The 17,565-nt window shown below is 40.9% G+C and overlaps 2 protein-coding genes across 3 annotated transcripts in view; both read right to left on the reverse strand.

Annotated features, from left to right (window-relative positions):
• Positions 1 to 964: 964 nt before the first annotated feature.
• On the reverse strand, positions 965 to 9,572 carry PSMG1 (proteasome assembly chaperone 1). Its single transcript, XM_009991341.2, has 7 exons — positions 9,435 to 9,572; positions 9,167 to 9,276; positions 7,660 to 7,811; positions 5,971 to 6,033; positions 3,250 to 3,448; positions 2,177 to 2,313; positions 965 to 1,161 (listed from the first exon to the last, which is right to left on the reverse strand). The coding sequence occupies exons 1-7, from the start codon at positions 9,563 to 9,565 to the stop codon at positions 1,087 to 1,089; spliced, it is 867 nt and encodes a 288-aa protein (XP_009989643.1). The 5' UTR covers positions 9,566 to 9,572; the 3' UTR covers positions 965 to 1,086.
• A 2,662-nt stretch (positions 9,573 to 12,234) lies between these two features.
• Positions 12,235 to 17,565, reverse strand: part of BRWD1 (bromodomain and WD repeat domain containing 1) — a 67,291-nt gene continuing 61,960 nt past the window's right edge. For both annotated transcript variants that reach the window (XM_086618249.1, XM_086618258.1), the window contains one exon: positions 12,235 to 14,166. In XM_086618249.1, coding sequence (XP_086474375.1) covers positions 13,016 to 14,166 — 1,151 coding nt within the window. In that variant the 3' untranslated portion in view covers positions 12,235 to 13,015. The remainder of the gene's footprint in view (positions 14,167 to 17,565) is intronic.

The raw sequence follows: 17,565 nt of genomic DNA on the forward strand, positions 1-17,565 counted from the left end.
TTCTAACAACCAGAAGAGCTCCGTGATTTGGTTTTAGTCTGAGACTTGCTCCGAGAAAAACGCTGACAGCGCACTGATGTTTACAGTTGGCACTGAGACATCAAGGACTTTTCAGCTGCCATGTTCTTGCCAGTGTGCAGGAGCACAACAGGACAGGGGGGAGCACAGCTGGGACAAAGGGTCCATGACTCTCCTTATGATTTGTACTTAGACTTAGGATTGAGGGCCAAACTGGCCAATTAGTATTCCATATCATGCAGCGTCATGCCCAAGATAAAAGTGAGGGTCAGCTGGAAAGAAGGGCCTTTGCTCTTCCGGGGCTCTAACTCTCAGACTCTCGGAGTGCTCTCTCTGTCTCACTCTCTATTTTCGGGCCTCTTGCTCGTCCAGGATTGCAGTGTCGGGACTCATCTGTTTTGGGATCATTACTTCGGGATGAGACGGGCCTCGGTCAAGGGGTGGTGAGCAATTACACCGTACATCACTCGTTCGTATATATTTATCATTGTACATATCTGTGTATGTATGTATATACATAATATTATGTATTAGTAGCAGTAGTAGTAAATTGTTTTTATCTCAACCCACAGGTGTCTCTTCCTTTTTCTCTTTAATTCCCTTCCTCATCCGGGGGGGTGGGGGAGGGTGAGTGAGCAGCTGTGAGGAGTTTAGTTGCCAGAGCAGCCTAAACCACAACAATCAAACATTAGGAAAACTTTTGTGTTTCAAAATAAAGTAAAAAATAGGTGTTCTCATTAGATATGGACAGAATTCCTTAGCTGCATTTCCTCTTTTACACATAAAAGGTATACATTTAGACAAGACAATCCCTTCAGGGGGAGAAAAAGAAGTTGCTTTTCATATTCAAGATATCTTTCCTAAAATCACTCCAGAAGAAAGTCTCCCAGGCCATGCAGAAGAAATACATGTTTGTAGTGATGAATCTGAAAGTAACAAACATGAGTGCAGAAATAAAAACCTACTGGAATTTATTCCACTTTTAAGGAAACAACTACAATTCCAAAACGTCCTCTACAGAAGAAACTGGAGTTCACGAAAGTGCAGTCTGCGTCATAAATGTCCTCTTTAGATATAGATATTATTGTGAGTTTCATTGGTTGTCAGTAACTTCTTCAAAATCTTCGTGCTTTCAGATACATCCTAGGAAGAGATAATGGAAGGAGGAAGAGATGATCAGCATTAGCTACATTGCTGGTAACAAAACAAAACAAAAAAGCCTCCCTATCCTCTATTCTGATTTTTATTAACTCTGAAGAGCAGTTTTATTAAAACGTTGACTGCAAGCAAAACTCAGGTCTTCCAAATGAAGGTATCCAGAGACCTCCTAAAGGCTCCAAAGCAATCTGCAGTTCAACCACAGAATGGGATTCATTACTTTGCGTTCTTCCTTGCAAGTTTACGTACTAGTCTGCTAAGACTTATTTAGCAGACCAGTACAAGCTCTAATGAAAACTAACTTGCAATTTCCCCGTTTAAAGCCGAAATAAGTATTTCAGAACACACAAACCTCTTCTGTCATTTAAATGTAAGCTCAATTGGCCAAACTGAGGAGTGTTTTGAACCAACTATACTTCAATTAAAAGCATTTCACAAAAGAAGCAAAACATTTACTTTAGTAGCTGTAACACCATGATTTCACAGCTGCTCGATGAGCGCAAAACTTTAGAATCATCTTCAGCAATTCAGTCTTTTAACTCCAGAAAGAAGTTATAGGTCGAAATAAATTTCTTAAGAAGCTTACATGTATGGCATAAGACAGGGAGATACAGAGCTAGAACAGAGCCACCTTGCATATGGATGTAAAAAAAAATGAATAAAATAGATACTTAAAGATTTTAACATGAGACACCTCCAGAGGAAACTGCAGCTTAAACAACCACAGGAAATCACTCCCTGATACATTATTACAAGAGCCTGAAAAGTAGAATGAAGTTTTGAAGGAAACTGTAGAGTCGTTATTTCTAAGCAACTTACTTACAAAAAGATGTTACAGCAGGTACTATACCAGAAATCATTGTCCCCTATCATTAAAGTCTATTTTTCTGCCTTTTCAGGTGGAATCCTCATAGGGGCACATCAACAGCACAACGCAAGAGATGAAAGACAGACAAAAATCAACCAAACCTCCCTTTGATTATTAAATATGAAATTTTACCTTGACTAAATTCTTCAGGATTTTAGAAGAAAGCAGAGGCTTGAACGCTTCAATTGTAACCGTGTCCAGTTTGATAACATCAGTGTAACACTGATACAACACTGCAGGAATCTCCCATACTTGACAGTAACTCAAAACTAGTCAAAAGAAAACGTGTGTTACATCCAGCAGAGAAGGAATTTCAGTTCTGTGTATAAAATCACATTTGTTCTGGCCAGAACTTCAAAAGCATAAAAGTTTATAAATTAGCTACTCAGGATCCTGACTAGCTAGACCAGCCATCCCTCATTCCCCAGGTACACAAGAAAATAAACCACCAAAAATTACTAAAATGCAGTTGGTATTTCTTCCTGGCAAATGCCTTAACTGAAAACTGTATATTATTGGTAAACAAAAATAATATGAGCTTCTGTTAAAGAAAAAACCAAACACAAACAATCACCAAAAACAACTAAAAAAAAACCCCAAACCAATCAAACATAAAAACTCAAAACAAAGAGCAGACTAGACAAACTTTTTTGCAGAAAAATCATCCACTTATAGCTCCTGCCACACAAGTTTTTTTCCTCATGATGCTACCACTGATTCAGTACTCTATAATGAAAAGCCTGGGGTTTTTATTAGATTACACAATAAAACTGAATCTAACTTTTACACAAAGCTGACCAGTAGCACTGTGAAACCTACTTTATCTGTAAAATGCAGAAAGGACTTCATGAGCCTCAGTTGCATGTTCAGATGAAAGTGACTCTCAATAAAACATACTTAGTTCATAAGTAAAACGCCCCAAAATCCCAATATACAATACGCTTTGTGAGGATATACTTACGAATTTGCTAGTACTTATGTCCCACACGTAAACAGTGAAGGGATTTGTGGGTGGTTTTGAAATTTGTCCCTATTTCACAAGGCAACATGTGAGATGTCAAACTGTTAGGAACTGATTTTCAAAAAGTGAATTTGTTAGCCAGTTCACACCATTAAGTAAAAATTCTAATTGCAACGGGATGCTCTTCAAAGAGAATTTTGTGTTGCCACTAGCAGCCTTGTAAATAATTGGAATTGCAAAATACCAGCAGCAGGAAGATCTCGCACAATGTTAGGTTGTTCCAGCAGTGGGCAGCAGACCTGTTCTTTGAATTCTTTTGTCTTCAAGGCTTTCAGAAACGGAGAAGGAAGTGTTAAAGTGGATTCCTGAGTTTTATAATCAGCTACAGGACACGTTGAAAGAATGGTTACTTGCAAGCCCTCCTTTTGCATACAGCCAAAAACCTGAAATAAAAATGTTAATACATAAGTAAAACTTATCTTCTCACAGCAATAGCATAAAACCAGAAAAGATTCATTTCAATTTCAGTGCAGATGGCAAAAGGCAGTTTAACTCAGGTTTGCAGGACTAACTAAAATTGGAATCACAACCTTCAGGTAGCATTTTCACATGCATTGCCCTTGGATGGAGATGAAAAATACCAAAAGAACCACTAACATATCTACCAAGTCTACTGATTTTTGTGAAATGCTTTAGGTTTTCAGTACTTTCTATTCACATGCAGATACATTAAGACTTACTTTTTTTTTTACTAATGGTGATTGTAGAAAGAAAAAGGACTCCAAATAAAACCAGGTTGCTTATGACAGGACGGCAGCTTGCTACGCTGCAAGACACTTGAAACTGAAATTGTGCTCCCCAGATGTTCTACAGTACTTAGAAACAGTCTTCATTTTAAATACTCAGATTTAATTATATTCAAGTTGAAGTGGGAGAGGACCTTAATTTTTCCAGTTTTCCTCAAAATAGAAGAGAGCTTTGAAAACATTGTATGAAACATACTTTTTGATCCATTGCTTGCTATAACAAAACACCAACATGCTGCACAGTGATCACAGAATCATAGAATGGTTAGAGTTGGAATCCATCGTTTTTAAAAAATACATTGCAAAATGAGAAGAAGCGTGATAAACCTGCACCTTCCCTTTACACTGCCCTCTTCAGATTTATGATCAATATGGAAATAGGGGATTTGGTAAACGTTTATCACAGAAACTCGCCTGTGTGTCTCTCTCTCTCCACACATGCCATATACATGTCTGTATATGGCACCAGTCACAGAAGGGAAGTTGACTGTTCTCTCACATCACTGTTGTTACCACTGTATAATATAAAACTGACACAATTTTTCAGAAGCACAGGTTTTTTCAGTTTACTTTCTTGGAAAAGCTGGCTGCTACGTGTTACAGCAAAACTGTAGTCTGTATGTTCTCATTTTGTCAGCGATCACTTACTGAGACAACACACAGAAATAAAAATCTGACTCATGGAGAGCGTGAAGACGCTCAGTGAATCAGAATTTATGAAGCATACAGATCAGGTCTAAAGAAAAAGATTTCCAGCACAAAGTTTCTGCGGTACATTTAAAAACACCAATAGCCACGAAGTCTAAAAACACTCAAGAACGTTGACTTGGTAAAACTGTACGCTCCTATTGTTCAGGAACACCCCACATTTCAAATAACACACATGAGCAAACAGCTGGAAAAACACAAACAGGGAAGACGGCAAAACCACAATTTTTCTTTTGTAATGCCAGTTTAAATGAAGTGCAAAAATGTGTGGAATACAGCAAAACAAAAACATTTTAGGTCTTAGGATTTCTAAACTTCAAAGTGAACCCCCAACAAAGCAAATTAAACTCTCCAACAAGCCAAGGAACCACAAAAGGCTACTTTTCCACAAGCTTAAGTTTGAAAACTCTGTATCATTCAGCGAAGTCTCCCCAGTTTTTCATCCTCTTTGCCTTCCCATAATCTCTCTGGCTCCTTCACACTGAGATGCTCCTGTGTTCTCCCTTGCAACCAAGTAATCCTTCTTGTGTGCTGGCTAGGCCAGCTGGCAGGCTAGACTAAGCAGGTATCACTCAGGTCAGGCTGAGGACTTGCTCTCAGTGGACACCTCGCTTTTTATCTCACTTTTTGTACCTCTAGCCACAGCCTTACACAATTTCAGCATAACATAAGAGCTTTGGAATCTCTGCTTGTTCATCAGATCAGCAGAGATTTAAAGGAAGGCAGGTTAGCACACAAAATTAGACATAATAAGCAAGACAAATAAGCCACACTTCCTTGAGGCTAAGCAGTGACTCAAATCCATAAAGAAAAGCAACAGCTGGAACATTCCTCCCCTGGATTTATTTTACTAAAATCAACGTGACGGCATTTGGAGGGACCTGAATGACCCAGCAGCATTCGTGTACTCGAATGACGCTGGGGTAAGGCACTCAGTATACGAATGAATGAGGCAGATACTGCTTTGGAGGCACCTTCCTTTAGAGTTTCTCCTTGTGAAAGGAACAGAACACACCAATTAGTGAACATACCATCCATCATGAGTTTCACAACAGGTTTGTCTGGTAATCTTTTGGCAGCTGTACAAATGCTGTTACTATTTTTTAAAGAATGATTCTCCAAGAGCTGCAATAAGCCATAGAAAATTTAAGCCAAATGGGAAAAAGGTTTGGAAAGTAGTTAAGGGCAACAAAATTGAAACTGTCCAAAAGAGGTAATTGCATGAAGTTGGTAAGCTACAGTAGACACAACTGGCAGCATCTAGAACGCAATTTCACAGAATCTGCAGATAGTAAATTTAGTCATTTGTTGAATATTTAAGAAAAGAAAGCCAGAGGGAAAACAGTTATTTACAGTGCTGTCATGCTTAGAAAGGAAGAGACGCTTAGTTTAAGTTGAAGATCCCCACCCCTAAGATTTCATTGCTCAATTTGTTGTCTTGCCAGCTTTACCTTTTCAAGCCACTGGAACTGTTGATCCTCAGCAACGTAGCAACTACACTGGCACAATAAAACCTCAAAAAAAAAAAAGTTGCGTAAGCATATGGTTTAAACAGCACAACAGCTCATAATCACGTGTCAAGATTACGTGACTGCAACCAACTTGTTTTCTCAGGCTTCTTCAACTCTATTTCAACAAGAATTTTTCATTCACAACTGATGAGAAGCAATCAGGCTGTTACACATCTTCTTTGTACTGAACTTCACACACCAGAATTTCGAATATTTTTAGGGAGCACAACGACCCTTCAGATTTCTGATCAGATTAATCCAGAATACTGCACCCTTAATGCTTTGTTTGCCCTGGGCAGGGTAGGGGGTTGTATTGGGTTTGTGTGGTGAGGTTTTGGTAGCAGGGGAGGGGCTACAGGGGTGGCTCCTGTGAAAAGCTGCTAGAAGCTTCTCTGGCTCCAAGTCAGACCCACCTCTGGCCAAGGCCAAACCAATTAGTGACAGTGGTAGCGCCTCTGTGATAACACATTTAAGAAGGGAAAAAACCCCACCTACCGCAGAACCTGTAGTGGAGAGAGAAGGCTGTGTGGACTTCACCCCTGGCCTCCCATGTTGGTGGCTGTCTGCACTCAGCAGCCCCAGGCACAGCTGGGTGCCTTGCAGGCCCACACGTGGTCCCAGGCCAGGGAGTGGTTCCCTGCAACCTGGCAGCATTGGCCAAGGGCCTTCCTTCCCCCTAAACTGAGACTCAGGGAGCGCTCTGGACCTCCTCACTCCCAGGGCACCTACTGAGTGGAGCTCATCTTGCCAGGACTGCCCAGGTTCATCAGGCTGGTTGGGCCCAGCGCGGCTGCAGCAGAGGACTGAGATCTGAGAGAAACAGCTACGCAGACATCAAGGTCAGCAAAGATGGAGCGGGAGCTGAGATTCCTCTGCAGCCAATGGTGAGAAAGCAGGCTGTCCCTCTGCTGCCCATGGAGATAAACAGTGGAGCAGTCCGTGAAGACCTGCAGTCATGGAGGACCCCATGCCAGAGCAGGTGGTTGTGCCCAAAGGCAACCATGATTCCACAGGAAGCCTGTGCTGAAGCAGCCTGTTCCTGAGCGACTGCACCCTATGGGCAGGACTCGTGAAGAACTGCAGCCCGTGGGTAGGACTCATGCTGGAGAAGTTCGTGAAGGACTGTCTCCCATGGGAGAGACTTCACACTGGAGCAGGGGAAGAGAGAGGGGAGTCCTCCTCCTGAAGAGGAAGGAGCAGCAGAAAAAGCATGTAATTGACTGCGACCCCATCCCCCTGCACCACTGGGAGAAGGAGGCAGAGAAATCAGGAGTAAAGTTGAGCTCAGGAAGAAGGGAGGGGTGGCAGGAAGGTGTTTTTAAGATTTGGGTTTATTTCTCATTGTTCTGCTCTGATTTGATTAGTAACAAATTAAACTGATTTTCTTCTCCAAGTCGAGTCTGTTTTGCTTGCGACCATAATTGGTGAGCGATCCCTCCCTGTCCTTGTCTTGACCCACAAGCCTTTTTTCGTATTTTCTCCTCTCCATCCTACCAGGGAGGAGAAGTGAGCGAGTGGCTGCATGGTGCTTGGTTGCCAGCTAGGGCTAAACAACCACAGGGGAGGATGAAGGTTGCTCTCTTTTCCAGAAAGCTAAAATGAAGAAGAATCCATGCATAAGTCACTTACTGTTGGATCTGATATTAATCGGTAGAACAAACAGAAAGAATCTGTCGGGAGGACGCTTGTCGTGCTGGATGTTCGACACCACTCATTCCAAAGCTTCACAACTCCAACTATTTCCCAACACACAGAGTCCAGAATAAAAGACGACAGGAAAGCTGCAAAAACCAATAAATACTGTTAATTTATAATGAATAAAATCTACAAATAAATACCTGAACTGATTATTTATCTGCAATCTCAAGTTAAAACAAAATAACTTATTTTTATCGACATACATTTACTGACCAAATCCACCAAAGATGAAAAATGTGAGCAATCTCACTGATCAAGAGCTTAAAAGAGTAGTTCTACATATGGAGATTCCTAACACCAAAAACATATATTCTCAGGAATTATATCACTATAGTCAACTTTGATTCCTTTAGTATACACGAAGGTTGTAAATATTAAGTCTCTAATGCTTCTTGACATACCAGATATAACAGATTTCTCAAAAAAAAAAAAAAAAAAAATCACTGAACCAGCAAGGCAGAACTATTACACTAGCTCTAGGAAGCAGAGACAAGAGTATGGACAACTTGGTGGCAAAAAAAGATCCTAACCCAAATATTCATAAATCAGATTCCTGTCAAAAGTTACTGTTAAACAGAAGACAGATCTAAAATACCTATAACTATTTTTCAAGGAAAAACCTGAACAAAGAAAAAAACGAGTTAGCAAAATTAACTTAAGATATAATCTAAATGTCATCTAGATGTGACCCAAATGTAAGGAAGACTTAAAACTTCGTTATATCCACATGGAAACAGCTATTAAAAAACTCAAACTTGTGTGTGGGAAGGGGAGAGGGTGTTTCAAGACTCTAGGCCTAATGGGTAAACAGCCACTTCAAAAGAGGGCGTTTCGAACAAGTGGAGAATTCAAATGCGAGAAAGGGACTGACTGATCACGAAAAAGTTTTCAAAAAAGCATTGTTCATTAGAAATTAAAGAAATTACAGCTTATTGACCCATAATTTTACGTCTTTGACGTATCCCTATTTCAAAACACTAGACTGCACTGAGCAACTTTCTATTATTAAAAGGAAACGTTTGCCAATTAACAAACAATCCAGGAGAGTCTACCAAATAACAGTCAGATAAAGGAAAAGGGGGGTTGTCCCAGCTAAAATCCAAAACATGCTTTGCTTCTGCCTTTCCCTTCAACTTGAAAACATACCATTTTACCACGATTTCAGAGGAGGAATACGCAGCTATAACAAAAACTGTGTTTTGCATGCGCAGACTAACTTTGGCTTTCTCTGAACAGCTCAGCTGCCTCAGTGTTAAAGCTCCGCTCCTTAAACGAAGAGCTGGACACCCTCAAGGACCTTTCTTACACCACAGACCAACGTTAAAACAGACAAAGGGAGGGTCCTGGCACACTTACGTCCTACTTTCTCAAATTCAGCAAAAGAACAACAGCGTTTTCGAGTCTCGGACTCTTTGTTGCCGCAGTTGGCACCACCTACCTGCAGCGTTGTGTCCTATCGCCACTATAAATGTCGAGCACACAAACGGCTCATCGGCAGAGCTTTCCGCAGACGCGCCCGACTTCAGGGTCCAGAGGACGTCGATCTCCCTGGCAAAAAGAGGAGAGAAGTGGAGCAGCGCTCCCCTGACCCGACCCGGGCCCAGGTCCCAGCCGAGGCCGCCCCTGGGGGTCCGTCGCGGGGGATACGGGCGAGGCCGCCCCTCAGCAGCGAGCGGAATAGCCGGGGTGCCCTCTGGGGCCGCTACCTTTTCTTCTCCAGCTCCCTGCGGATCTCCCGGTCCTCAGGCGTCTCCTCGCGGGCCTCCTCCGCCGACTCCTCATCGTCCACGCCGGCGCGGGACGGCGCCACTACTACCTCCCCAAAGAAAGTCGCCATCGCTGCCGGCCCGCCCCTCACCGCGCCGGGGCACCGCGCCTGCGCGCCGAGACGCCCTGGTTCCGCTCCGCCTGGCGACGCTCTAGCCCCACACACGACAGAGCGGAGACTTCTCCGGCACCACCGAGTTCCGCTCCGCCTGGCGACGCTCTAGCCCCACACACGATCGAGCGGGCCGCCGGCGACTTCGCGGCCCGGAACGGCCGCTTCCGCCGCCGGGTCCCGGCAGACGGCCGGTGCCGAGCGTCCCTCCGTAAGCTACAGCCCCTGTCCCGCTGCACGGTTCTCCCGGCCTCGCACCGCCACCCGCACCCGGCCGCGGAGCAGGCCCCGTCCCCCCGGCGCGGCCTAATGACGAGGGGGGCGAAGGCGGCGGAGCGGCAACAGGGAGGGCGCAGCCCCCGCTCCCTCCACATCCTACAGGTGTGCCCCCCGCACGTGAGGCAGCCAAGGGGCGGAGGGCACGGCCTCCGTCAGCTTTTCCACCCTATTTGTACGGGAGGGGCCCCGAGCACCCTCCGCCCCCGGAGCGGCTGGGGGAGACCGCATCCCCACAGAGGTGGGCAGGAACCCGCAGGCAGCAAGGTTAAACATACCAGACGGGCAAAGAAGAGTACGGTGACGTTACAGGTTTATGTACAGCTTTACTTTGGTCCGCTTCTACAGGTACATCGTGAAAGTCTTAATACTAAAGAACGTGATTATCCTACACTTCTGTCCTGCGCTTTTAGTGTTTTCTTCTGTTCATGCTGCTTCTTTGCCTATTCGCTATCCCAGATTCAGGTCCTGCTTTTTTTTAAAAAAAAAACAACAAACAAAACCAACAACAAACAAAACCACCTCCCCCCAAACCCCCAGCTTACAAATGCATCACATTAGGCAGCTTTAAATAAAGATACTACTTTTACAGGTCTACTAAATCACTTTACTTCCCTGAGTACTAGACGAAATAAAGAATGCTGAGGATTAAAATTAACCAGGAAGGTGAAAGAATTGCTTTCTGCAAGGCTCAAAAGAGCCAGTTCTGATAAGAGTAAGCATGCTTATTTAAATTAAAAGAATAAATAAATAAATTCAAACTCTCAGAGGGTGAAAGAGTAGAAGTCCCTTTCCAGTTTAATCATTTTCCCTCCTACTGGCTCTTTGGAACCTGTCTGTATGTATCAAATTAGGAAATACAAAACAGCATTTGCATCGCTTACAAAACAAAGTGTTAGGGTTCCTAGGGCCAGGAATTCCCCCTCGGATACAGAGACATAGAGGCCAGAACCTTCTCCCAGTTTTTAAGGATCACCATGAACATGTAGTGCATAAGTACAGAATGACAGACAATAGAGCATTTGCAAAGGGTGAGAAAGAAAACCATCTTTTAAAATTTGAGCCTCAATTAGAAATACAAACCTACCAGCCTAATTTTAGCTGTTCAAACTTAATAAAAACTCTGATGTTCACTGAAGAGCTGTTATACCAGTATTTGTTCCTGTATTGGGGGCCGCACTCCATAGAACACTGATCACAAGCAGCCTCTGAAGAATGCATTCCGTTTATGGGTAATACAAAAATACCAGTTGACTTACTCTCTTTTAACAAAGTTGCCCCTAAAAGGTGAGATACACAAAGCCACCTCGAAGTTTCACCACTAAACACAACTCTGTTCATCCTTTAGAAATCAACTTAAAGAACTCAGATAAACACGTACCTTGAATTTACAAAATTCTACTGTATCGTAATAAGGACTATGATCTAAATAAAGAAAATTCGTGGGGCAAGTACGATACAAACTAGGTTATTCTTGGAACTTCATATAGCAGTTTTAAGGAAAAAAAAAAGTATTTCTCTATTCTGAAAGTTCTAGATACCAAAATGATGTGATGGTAAATACACCTTTTGGCACAAAACGTCAATGACGTTGGAGAAGTGGGTCTCACTAACCGCTGGTAAGCAGCGTGTGGGATTCCCTTTTCCATTACTTCACTTCCATTTGTACAAGCAGTTCTAGCATGAATGACTGATATTGCAGCTGCACTAACAGGTTTTTTTCCCCAAAAACCTTTCCAGATGCTACTACCAGCCCAATCTACTGGAAAACTAATTCACAAACTTGCTATTTGAGTTAAAATGAGTTGAGTTAGAATAAATCTAATATTCTAACATACCTCCTATTAACCGACGAGATCAGGAATCACGAAGTCTTAGCAAGTGTGTGAAAAGGAACCAGCAGAGCAGAGGGAGGAAACCCATAGCAGGGAGTGGGAAATGAGCGGAGATCACCGAGTGCCTGGGTTGGACTGAAGGCAGCGATGGTGGCACTTCCACCAGCACAGCTCCATGGAAAAGGAGGATAAGAGCTGAGAGGTGCTGTGCGTTCTCATAGTTGATTCATGGCAGCCAAGAACTTACACATTTTTTCCTGGAAAAATTTTCTGCTACCTTCTACGCAAGAATTGTTTCTTGTCAGTAACAGCCACCTCAAACATTTTGAAAACAAGCGATGTACTGCAATTACCAAAAACTGATAAGGTTTAATCAATGTGAAGTCTAACATTAAAGCACTTAAAAGTTTAAATATGGAAGAACAACGGAAATGTAGCAAAAAGGTCTGGAATGTGAGAATCCTGCACCTCAAGCTTTCCACGCATAAAGAAAACAGAACAAGTGTTTTGTTTGTTTTTCTATTTTATAAAGAAAACACACAAAAACCCTTAGGCCCAAGAGTTCACCTGCATTTCATATTCTTAAGTTTACAGTATAGAAGTCACATTAATGATGATAGTACTACCTGTCAGCAGAGACCCTTTCTTCACCAGCACCAATACGCCTTTTCAATTGGCAAATACACTTTTTTCGCTTGGAACTGATTCTAGTTGCATGTTTTCCGTAACGGAAGTACAGAACATTTAACATCTGTACTAATGCGAGTTGTGAAGTTTTTAGCCGAGTGACCGTCGTTACTCTTGCGACGCGATGCTAGCATCCGCCAGATTTTTATAGTGTATAGTATTATTTATAAGCTTGTTACTATTGTGTATGATTTCATACAGCATTGGAGATGTTTGAAATCTGTTCTTGAATGTTGTATGACCTAGGTAGTATTCCATTGCAGCACCCATAACAATAATACTCAACATACTGCTATTAACCTGTTGCGCAGTGTTTTAACTTTTTTTTTTTTAACTCTTGTTATATGTAATAAAATACCAGTAAAGACAAAAAATTGCCCCTATAATGAGGCACATTTTGGCATCTGTGCTAAATGCTGCTACATGGGCAGGCAAGTGCAAGTCAAAATATGAAAAGGAGAAAGTCATCATCTAATCACATTCATAACTTTTTCATAGAAAAATATAAATATATTCCCTGAAATGTAGGACAAAGAAGAGCCAGCATCCATCATGAGTTCTAGTGCTATTACCATAAAAAAAAAAAGTGGTCTGGCTTTTCCTTTTAAGGTTACGTTTCACAATCTACATCATCTAAACCTCTGTCATCGTCGTCATCATCACAATCGTCGTATCTCACAGTCCGTCTACCTCCGTTCCGAGTTCTTATCTTAGAACGCCGATTAGCTCGCCTGTATTTGGTGTAATCCAAATCTTCCGAGTCATTTTCTTGGTTAGGTTTCCGACGTTTCCTTCGCTGGGGTCTTCTGGAAGGCTTAGGTGAGCTGGAATTGGTAATTTCTTTTCTAACCATTTCTGATTTCCTTTTCCTCTTTCTTGTTTCTGTGGCATCACTATAGACACTGTTATCAGTTCCAGAGCCTGAATCAGAAGAACAATTGAAACTGGCTTTTGAACTTCCAGCAGTCCCAGGTGCTTCCACATTCTCCGATATCGAGCTTTTTTCATCTTTCTTCCCCCCAGTTTCAGATTCTGCTGTTTCTTTGAAGTCATCCAATAATTTTGATCTTCTGAAAGAAGCTCTAGATTTTTTATTTGATACTTGTCTGATATTTTTAGTTTCATGTTTAGCTAAGTCAGAATCTACCTCTGCTTCAGAGTTGCTCGTACGGTGGTTGTGTGCTGAAGCTGACTGACTAGAACTTCCCCACTTTCTCCCATTTTCCATCTTGTGGTTTGTGGAATTCTCCTCTTCAGAGTCGTATTCAAAATTTTTAAGAGCTGCAGCAGAGACTGGTTTGTGTGCCCGCTTGTGGTTATCTTCATTCTGCTTTTGAGTCACTTTTAACTCTGCCTCAGATTCTGTTTTTTCATTCTCAGACTCACTAATATATTTTCTTTTAGGAGCAGATGATTCAGGGCAGGAAAGTTTTTTTCTGCCAGAAAGCTGTTCTTTCTCATTTTCAGACTTTAAGCAGGCATCTGTCTCTGAGCTGCCGATGAGTTTCTTCCTGGATGCTGCAGACATGTTGCCGTGAAGCTGCCTTCTGTTCTTTTTTACTATGTAAACGCTTTCCGAGCTTGATAATTCTTCCTTTGTATCACTCATTATCTTAATCTTATTAGCTGCCAAAGTGGCACATCGGCGTGGATTCTTCTTCTCAGTCACATTAGACAGTTTTATGTGTTTCTTGTAGTTAATGATACATGTCCTGCTCCTGAGCACTTTTGCACTTTGTCCAGTCTCCTCAGATGTTGATTCTACAAAATAAAGATTTAAAAGTTCTTTTTAATAACTTACAGTCCTGAAATAGTTTATTAAGCAGAAATACTGCCACCTTTAATAAAACACAAGAAAGTTAGGGTTTTTTTGGTTAATTTCAACTGTTGTATGTAATTTACCCTTAACCCTTTACTAAAAATACAGTCAGACAGTCCCAGGCATACTTTTAACTCTCAGGGTTACTCTTTTGCTTTGAGATAACGAGAGGGTTTAAAAGTAACATTCTTCAGCATCGCTCTAGTAATTAGCTTTGACATTACAAATTACTTAACTTAGCAAACAAATGCTTTCATATTGCTAATACTTCTATCATTAGAAACTATCATTTTCTTACTAGAATGAACTTTCTATTCTATTTCTTTCTAGAAGCCTTTTTATTCTAAAAAAAGTATTATATTTCATGTAGACACAAGCCTCAGATGGATTTCACAATTTTAGAACTGTTTCACATACACAGGGAACATTTAAACCATCCAGTTCCTTAGCAACTTAAACAGTAAGATTGCTTCTAACAGTGAATCTTCCATTCAGTATATTTATTTTTAATACAGACCTTGTTTGTTATGTTAGGTTTTAAAACAAATATTCAATCTGTAAATAAGGTGAACAATGCTATGAAGATCAAGGCTGTAAAACTTTTACCTTCTAAATAAAACAGTTACTCATAGGTATCAATAAAAATTAAAAGCAGAAGTTCTTGAAGTAAATTTATTTGCATAGACTTGAGAAAACAGCAACAAAATTTTGCAATTTTAGCAGAAATGTGATTTGCAAATTTAGTTTTCCCAAGATTGTGTCCATCTCATATTTCTTTGTAGCTGTTACTGATTTTATGAGCAAAGTAGATAAACGTGCTCCATTAAAGGCCCTACGTTTTACTAGCCTATTATCTCCTGACAACAGTCCGTTTTGTTCTAGCTTAAACTCGTTACTTTTGACGATTCTCTACCTGTACTCAGCAAACAGAGGGAAAAATCATGGCATTTTTTCAAGTACAAGTTTAGGGAAACAACAGGAGATTACAGAGGACATACTCTCTTGTCTTCCTTTACACAAGTTTGTCTTGCTAACTTTGTTTCAGCTGTCTCAACTGCTAATGGCCAAACACCTCTCAGAACGTCAGCCACCCCGATGCAGGAACACTACCCCGAAACTGAAAACCGAGTAAGGTTCAGTTCCTTGCTTCTTCTGGCCAGCTTAACCAGAAGCGTTAACACTGCAAGCCATTTGTACTCTCTTGCTCTCCAGGTCCTCATCTATGAGGTAAAGAAAGGGCAACATTTTCTCTAAATTCTGCCAAGAATTCTGCCATTAAGATGTATTATAGAAAGTAAAAAGAAAAAATCCACAGATTAAAAAAAGGAAGAGCTAAAGCTTAAATTATACACTGTCCTCCAACACTATCAAGTAACAGGTACAGAACACATGGCGACTGCTGACAGCTGTTATGAGGTCAGGCTGAACATGCAGGAACAAAGAGCTTTAACGTGGAAAATTAAATTTGAAACAGGAAAATACTGTAAGTAAATGTCACGACATATCGTAACATATTAATGGTGGCAAAAAAATGCACACAAGTTACTGGTAAAAAGAGACATTTTGACCAGCTAGTAAGTGTGGAAATGTATAACCCAACCCTAGGATTAAGATTCACCTACATCTGCTTTGAGCTACACTCACATTCTAGAAGGGCAGGCTGCCCAGCCTTAATGCTGAATGCCACCCTAATTCCCTTTGGCCATTTGAAAAAATAAATGTTTAAAACTTAAATGACATCACCTGGAACTATTCCAAGAAAGGCAGCTATAAAAAAAGAAAAAAGAATGCACACGATTTTAGCTATTTTTTTAGAGAGGTAGGTACCTAGGTGTTTATAGATGCATGTTTTGAGAAAAAAACCCCACACTTCTATCATCATAAACAGATTATGCTTATTTTCAAAATTTCAGCAGCTAATTCATATGATGGAATGCAAGACTAAAGTATAAATCTATACTTTCTATACAAAATCTTAAATTGGAAGCAAATTCGTACAAAGCTCATGTTACTTTTTAATTAAAGCTTTAATTAAACCTTATTGAAACTACACAATGAACATCCTGAAATAAATGCTGCAAAGGTACAAACAGATTGCCCAGGCAGGAAGAGTGAGGATTAAACAAAGCTCACTACCCGCAAAAACTGGGAGAGCATTTAGAAGAAAGGCATCAAGATATGAAGGCCTTGTCCATCATGATTCCTACTGTGACAAGCTGTCCTGGAGTTCATGTCATCGAATTCTAAACCTGGAAATCCAGGCTGCAATTCTGGGTAGGAATATCCAGCCATACCTCCAGACAGCTATCTGCAGGGAGTGCTACAGTCCACAAAGTACTGCCCAACCCCTATCGACCAGCTAGGCTATTTACGTGAAAACTTTGCTTATTTTTTTAATATATACAAACCCATGCTATATACTAGATATGTATAATATATATTATATAAAATATAATATAAATTACAGTACTCTATATACTATGCTTTATATATAAAATACAGTATATTTTATATGTAGTGTATATATATGTTATATATATTTAAAAAATTGCTTAGCTGGTTAATTGCACAGTACACAGTCCCTGGAAAGGGACTTTTTACAAGGGCGTGTAGTGATAGGACAAGGGACAATGGCTTTAAACTGAGAGAGGGGAGATTTCCATTAGATCTAAGGATCTAATGGAAAGGTTTTTTACATTGAGGGTGGTGAAGCACTGGAACAGGTGGCCCAGAGAAGTTGTGGATGCCCCATCCCTGCATCCCTGGAAGCGTTCAAGGCCAGGTTGGATGAGGCTTTGGGCAACCTCGTGTAGTGGAGGGTGTCCCTGCCCATGGAAACGGGGTTGGAACTAGATGATCTTTGAGGTCGCTTCCAACCCTAACCATTCTATGATATATATGGTTATATAGAGAGAGAATATATATTTATGTGAAAATAGGTATTATATAAATACATATGTGCCTATATGTATGTATTTAAATAAAAGCATGCATATATTCCATCAGTACCTAACAATAACTTTTAGAAGTACCAACAAGTTTAGCTTCCTATTTACAGTAAACTAGGCTGTGCTAACAGCACATCTGTTGTGGCATCTATTGACTGTTGAGGAGAAAAATGAACTAGAAAGGGCACCTGCTGATTTAAAAATTATTATGTAACCACCTGTGCTAATATCCCAAATTAGATTAAAGATTAGATAAAATGAAATGGAAAATAAATAGTGTTTTCCAGTAAACATTGTTCAAAGGTAGCTATCAGTTCTCATACAGGACAACTAATATTTCAACAAAACAGCAGGGGGAATAACTCACAATGTGAAGAAAACTAAATGCCCAAA

Source organism: Tauraco erythrolophus, chromosome 1, assembly GCF_009769465.1.
Source record: "Tauraco erythrolophus isolate bTauEry1 chromosome 1, bTauEry1.pri, whole genome shotgun sequence".
Classification (NCBI taxonomy): Eukaryota; Metazoa; Chordata; class Aves; order Musophagiformes; family Musophagidae; genus Tauraco; species Tauraco erythrolophus.

What these genes read in the sequence shown, in the direction of transcription:
- PSMG1 (XM_009991341.2), bottom strand. Translation starts at nt 9,565, where the DNA reads ATGGCGACTTTCTTTGGGGAGGTAGTAGTGGCGCCGTCCCGCGCCGGC. An exon ending in AGGGAGCTGGAGAAGAAAAG is followed by an intron (nt 9,277 to 9,434) that starts GTAGCGGCCCCA and finishes TCTTTTTGCCAG; the next exon opens with GGAGATCGACGTCCTCTGGA. An exon ending in AGTTCCAGTGGCTTGAAAAG is followed by an intron (nt 3,449 to 5,970) that starts GTAAAGCTGGCA and finishes TTTTTATTTCAG; the next exon opens with GTTTTTGGCTGTATGCAAAA.